Source organism: Sitodiplosis mosellana, unplaced genomic scaffold, assembly GCF_009176505.1.
Source record: "Sitodiplosis mosellana isolate CC-2019 unplaced genomic scaffold, AAFC_SMos_1.0 Smas_scaffold_6570, whole genome shotgun sequence".
NCBI lineage: Eukaryota > Metazoa > Arthropoda > Insecta > Diptera > Cecidomyiidae > Sitodiplosis > Sitodiplosis mosellana.
In genome coordinates this window covers 1-5,835 of record NW_022601777.1, presented here as the reverse complement: position 1 = coordinate 5,835, position 5,835 = coordinate 1, and the positions used below count along the sequence as shown (strand labels likewise).

The window sequence follows — 5,835 nt, the reverse complement described above, 5'->3', positions numbered from 1 at the left end:
TTATAAGCGGCACATTCACGAGGATCATCGCTCGTTTTCGACCAAAAAAATCTATCGGCGAAAAGGCGAATCGAAGAATTCGATTCGAAGATTGTTTGAATTTAAAGCAATATTAATTTTTTATAAATTCCAAGATAAATACCTGTTATCAGAGCGGACAAAACACTGCCCAGCGGTTCACAAACATACGCGATGCTGCCTATTTTTGATTACAAAACTGTTTATTTATGAATATTCAAAACTTTAAACTGTTTGCGGTTTCCAAATTCATTATTTAAAACGAAAAATTTTCAAAATAAATTTTAATAAATAATTAATCGAAAAATGTCCACAAGTTCAGAGATAATTAGGTGAACAACAAGTCATATGAGTTCAAAATTCAAAATTAGTTCTTCAATAATAGTTAAAAGGTACCTAGTAAACAACATTAGGGTCATGAGCCATTACCTAACCATGAAGCTTGAGTTGAAGTGAGCGAAAGTGTTTCGTTGTGATTGTGTTCGTTGGTTTTTCCCGTTAGAGCCGGAATAATAATTGATGGAAATATCCCACTCATGCCCATATCAAAGAGTAGCACGGTTGTAGCCACGAGCTGTGGATCATCAGCGCCAAAAAATAGAGCCAAATCAAATATTTTTGAGTAAGAAGATAAAGACACATTCAAAATTTGATCATAAAATGCATGATTTAAAGTCACCAGAATTAAAATTTTAACAAAATAATCAAAAAAATTAGCGCGAAAATCCACAGAAAAATCACAAAATAATGAAATAAGCACAAAGAACCAATGCGATGGATCGAAGTGCAATAAATAACACAAACACCGAAAATATCACAAAGCATCTCGGTAAAATTAACACAAAAACAGAATCTCTGCCTATGTCTGCTATGAAATTTCGATCTACGAAAAAAAATTCACAAAAATAGTTTTAAAATAAGTCCACACCTGTGATAAAAACCGCCGAAATGTGCTGATTTCCTTGATTCTTCCATCATTTTTACTTGTTTTTTCATCGACTGACATTCTTTTCGTTGTGACTTTTCAAGTGTGACACCCAAGCAAAAGTCAATTGCAAAACAGCGTGCTGTTGAAAAGCCAAATACGTGTCGCTGATCCAACCACCAATGTGAGGCACTAGGTTATTTCTTCATAATCCGAATAAATGAGCATCAGTCTTTGTGTTTTATGAGCATACTCATTGTAATATTCGGTGAGTGCCACTAAAAAAAATATACACACTCATCTAGTGCGTGGGACGCACGCGGATGAGATGAAGCAAAGCGAAAGAGAAGCGGGCGACTCCATACGAACGAACGAACGATATAGCGCGCATACATTTCGTCTTTCCGTCGTTAGAATACGGACACAAACACAAACACGTAGTACCCATTGACTCTATGTTCTAGTTGCGCGCTTCCTTTTCGCTTTGCTTCATCCCATCCGCATGCGTCTCACTCACTAAATGAGTGACCATGCGTCTCACGCATTAGATAGATTAGATTATCTCTGATCACTTTATCGACGCAGGTATGGCGACACGAACACGATTGTTATTACTTTGTTGCTTTAAGTAGATGTTTTCGTTGAATGAGGCTTGTTCGCTTTGATGCGTGTGTGTTCGAAAAATGTAACGATCATACGTAATGAATGCTAATGGCTTCAATGATTACAGGTAAAAATGCCTGCACTTTGATAATGTTTTAGTGCTTCTGATATTTCATACTAATTTCAATGATTAGAAAATTGCTGCTAATTGAACAATTGCGACAGTTATTGTTATTTTCACGTCAATTAACGCCATCCAAATTTTCCGATTAATTTTTGGCTTCATGGCGATTTCAAGTGCCTTTCAATTTAAACATTCTTCGATTTTGATCACACGCGAAACAAATATTACATTTGATTACCAATTTTTAAAGTGCTCAGACAACGATATGATTGTCTTTTGCTTCGTTTCAGAACACCAATCAAAATTTCAAAAATCATTTAAAACACCAATCGAAGGAAAGACTCTTGAAAATTATTTTAGTTCACATTCAATTGAAATGACTCGGCAAATCATACTCTTTTCAATAATGAGAGACTGTAGCAATATCGGCACTGCATTCTATTGCTACCTATGCTTTCTCATTTTTTTTTGTGCACATACACAAATTTGAGCACATTTGCGTATATGACGTCGTCGACAATAACAAAGATATACCATTTCGGCCTTTATTTTATTGCCCAATTTCCTTGTCGAGATGTTGAGAAGTGTTATTGTGTTTTGATCGCAGTCATACAGTTATTAGCAGGTACAAGACTCTCCACTACGAAATTCGAAACAATCGATGCTTATCTAAAGCCAGTACTCATGGAAAAGTAGCCGTCGGAGTGCACGTTCTGTTCACGTTACGTTAAGGCGTACACATACAACTGCGTTAACGTGAAAGGAGTACAGCAATATATCGTGTGCTGTGATACAATATATCGCTGTACTCCTTTTACGTTAACGCAGTTGTATGTGTACGCCTTAACGTAACGTGAACAGAACGTGCACTCCGACGGCTACTTTTCTATGAGTAACTGCACGAATTTTGATTATAAACACTGACGTGTGAATAAAAGCCAAAAAAAACATTCGACTGTGGAAGTGAGTCAAAAATAGGTGTTCACTTGTCCACACATTGTACGTGTGTTATTCCCTGGCGTCATTAAGTCTGCTCTTCAATTGTTTTGAGTGTGTAAAAAACAGCGGCGTTGAACTGGAACTGCCGACATAATTGTCATCGAACGATTTAGTGAATAGTATTCACTGAATACAGCTATCGGCAGTTTGCGACTACGAACAAAACTAAATGCATCAGCATTTGAATTTAGAAATATTTCGGCTGAAATCTCCCATGCACAGTGTGCATTGCAGTGCAATGCCATTACACACATCGTATGAAAGCAACTTGCTCACGTCGTAATGCTTTACATTCCGCATGCTGAATTTGTACGCGAGTGAAGGAACGAAATGATATTTGATATTTAAATGTGCTGTGCAGTTTATTGCTATAAATCACGAAACCATGTAAATATTTTGTTTGACCTTTTTCTACGACAAAAAAATTCAGCTTTTCATTCATATTTGAACACGTTTTATTTATACACTTTATCAAACAAAGTAAACATTTTACCAACAACTGCTTATGAATTACGAATTACAATAAAACATTTTAGTTTGTTGATGAGCTAGACTGCGAAATCAAAATCCCTTGTAAATGAAATTTTTATGCCTGATTTTGTTCTCGCAACATTCGCAAAGACCAATTTTTTACCTTTTAATTGGGTAAAATCTAACTTTTCTCTTCGTCTAGCATTCGGATCGAAGTTCATGTTCCCGAACTTGACCTTTCTCAATTATTTTTGTGCAATTGGCTTTAAATGAATCATTCGGTGTCCGACAATACCTTTGTTTCGTGAAAATTGGTTGATAAATTCTATGTTTTTCTTTATTATACTATTCTATGTGTTTTTTTGGTACAATTTCACGTTTGACAACACATTCAATTGCTTTATTTTTCAATGAAAAATGTTGCTTTTCCTTCCTCTAGTCGATTTTTTCTAATATATATAATATATAGACAGTCTATTTCAGAAAAAAGTATTCATGATTCAATGAAAATTCAAATTAAATTCCCGTTGAAGAGTATTTCCTTTCACAAATTCAAGCATCAATAACAAAACCACGACTATCACAGCCGATTCGAGTGTTATTCTTGAGTGAATCGTTGCCATTTTCGAGCTCAAAGCTACTTTTGACGATTTCGCCATCCCCATCACCTTTCGTTTCTTCCAGCTGTTCCGTGGAAACTCGAGCAATTTTGCGATCGGTGAGTTTTTTGGAATTATCCGAAAAATGGAATTCAATGTCTTCCAGCGTGCGATTTTCCGTTTCAGGCATAATGTTGTAAATCAGAACCAGCCCCAATCCAGTGATAATGCAATTGACTAGAGCAATTCCGGGCATTGATAGTGATGTTTCCAAATCGTAATACAATTTTGTGCTGACGAAAGTGAAGAAATAGTCTAAAGCTGCCGATAATCCAGATGCAATACCACGTGCCCTAGTGTGAAGAAAAAAATTGAGATTAATTTCGAGATTTGACGTTTTAACGTTTGAGAAGAGCGCACTTGAATGGGTAAACCTCCGATAACATTTGCCAGGGCACGGAATTCACACCACAGTACGAACAGAAGCTCCACAGAATCAGACAAACGAATGGTATGTAGGTGAGATTTTTATTTCCCACTGAAGCGGTTGAGTGATCGAATGAGTTGTAGCCGTTTGGAAGAAATGCAAAACCATAAGCCGAGACAGTGGCCGAGCATAGAAATACCATCGTTAACATTGGAAAGTATAATTTCCGTTTGCCTGTGAAGCGAATCAAGCATAAGAACACTATGTTCGCGAAATTATTCACAAAACCAAGGATGGCCATTGCTTGATCCGGTGCGATCGGGCTTTCATAAGCTTTGAAAATTTGGCCAAGGAACGGATTCATTCCAGTTATACCGGTGAATTCAGCGATTACCATCAGCGACACCACAATGAATAACGGCTTGAGCGTTTGTTTGCGCTTTAGCTCCCTCAATTTCTCAAGCATGGTCGGCAGTGGATGAGTACATTTTAAGTCCTTTTTTATACAAGAACTGCACGATTTTGAACGTTGACTGTACCGCTGAAGCGCCTGGAATTCCTCAGAGACATTTTCCTTTGGTGCCCAGCCACGCAGCCAACAAAGGGCTTTTTCAGCATCATTTACTCGATTCTTTGAGAGAAGCCACAATGGTGTTTCAGGAACCTAGAAAATATGAAAAACTTTTTTCAATTCACATTCGATGGAAGAATCGACTTGAATTTTAATTGAAAACTTAACAAATGCAAAAGAAAAACATTTCAAATTACACTACCCAAATGAACCATTTGCGGAGATATCCCGTATACAGCGGAGCTGTGCGGATCTCGGCGGAGATACCGTACATACGCTATAAGTGTGAGCAAAACAGCACTCTTTGCTGTGTTTACATTTCTATTGTTCAATACACATCTAAGTAGCCATGAGCGCACTGCTTCAGATATAGTGTATGTATGGCATATCCGCCGAACTCCACACAGCTCCGCTGTGCACTGAATTTCTCCGCAAATGGTTCACATGGGTAGTGCCATGCTACAAAGCTTTCAACGCTGTTAAACACTTACAAAACAAAGCGCCAACACGGTAAAAATTGGAATGAACATACACACTAAGCCGACCATTCGCCACGGCAGCATCGTATTCAAAACGAGCACCAACATCATTCCGAATGAGCCAAATACATTGGTGTACGCGATGAGAATCCCACGATATGAAGGTTCACTAGAATCAAAGTGTAAAATATTACGTTACAGTACGACACGTTATACGACCCATTATAAAAAAAATAGTCTAATCTCTGTGCAATTCGAAATCCGTTTCGTTTTTCATTCTGTGCAAATGACTATAAATTTAACGATGTTTTGTTTCGTTAAAAACTGGAATTCTCTTAGGAAAGTATTTTCCAGCCAAAAACTTACATAATCTCTCCGATATAAGTAATGACCTAAATTTCAAAATAAATTAATATTAATAGGTGCAGGTAAATTAATTAATGAACTATTAATAATAGATATAATTGGTTGATTTACCGGGGATTCCATGAGGCCAACACCAAGACCAAGTAAAATGTTTGCGACGAAAATTTGCCAAACACTCCCAGCAGTGTACATTAAAAACCAGGCGATTATAAGCGGCACATTCACGAGGATCATCGCTCGTTTTCGACCAAAA

At 37.2% G+C, this 5,835-nt stretch overlaps 1 protein-coding gene and 1 long non-coding RNA gene across 2 annotated transcripts; both read right to left on the bottom strand.

Moving 5' to 3' along the window:
* Positions 1-142: 142 nt before the first annotated feature.
* On the bottom strand, positions 143-1,231 carry LOC129579812 (uncharacterized). Its single transcript, XR_008689299.1, has 3 exons — positions 947-1,231; positions 448-592; positions 143-199 (listed from the first exon to the last, which is right to left on the bottom strand). It is a non-coding gene; the product is annotated as an uncharacterized LOC129579812 (long non-coding RNA).
* Positions 1,232-3,100: 1,869 nt separating this feature from the next.
* On the bottom strand, positions 3,101-5,829 carry LOC129579811 (facilitated trehalose transporter Tret1-like). The gene is made up of 5 exons (XM_055469990.1): positions 5,694-5,829; positions 5,583-5,608; positions 5,229-5,385; positions 4,160-4,830; positions 3,101-4,092 (listed from the first exon to the last, which is right to left on the bottom strand). The coding sequence occupies exons 1-5, from the start codon at positions 5,814-5,816 to the stop codon at positions 3,693-3,695; spliced, it is 1,377 nt and encodes a 458-aa protein (XP_055325965.1). The 5' UTR covers positions 5,817-5,829; the 3' UTR covers positions 3,101-3,692.
* Between the last annotated feature and the right edge of the window lie 6 nt (positions 5,830-5,835).

What these genes read in the sequence shown, in the direction of transcription:
- LOC129579811 (XM_055469990.1), bottom strand. Translation starts at nt 5,816, where the DNA reads ATGATCCTCGTGAATGTGCCGCTTATAATCGCCTGGTTTTTAATGTAC. An exon ending in CCGTGTTGGCGCTTTGTTTT is followed by an intron (nt 4,831 to 5,228) that starts GTAAGTGTTTAA and finishes CATATTTTCTAG; the next exon opens with GTTCCTGAAACACCATTGTG. An exon ending in TCGGAGGTTTACCCATTCAA is followed by an intron (nt 4,093 to 4,159) that starts GTGCGCTCTTCT and finishes TCTTCACACTAG; the next exon opens with GGCACGTGGTATTGCATCTG.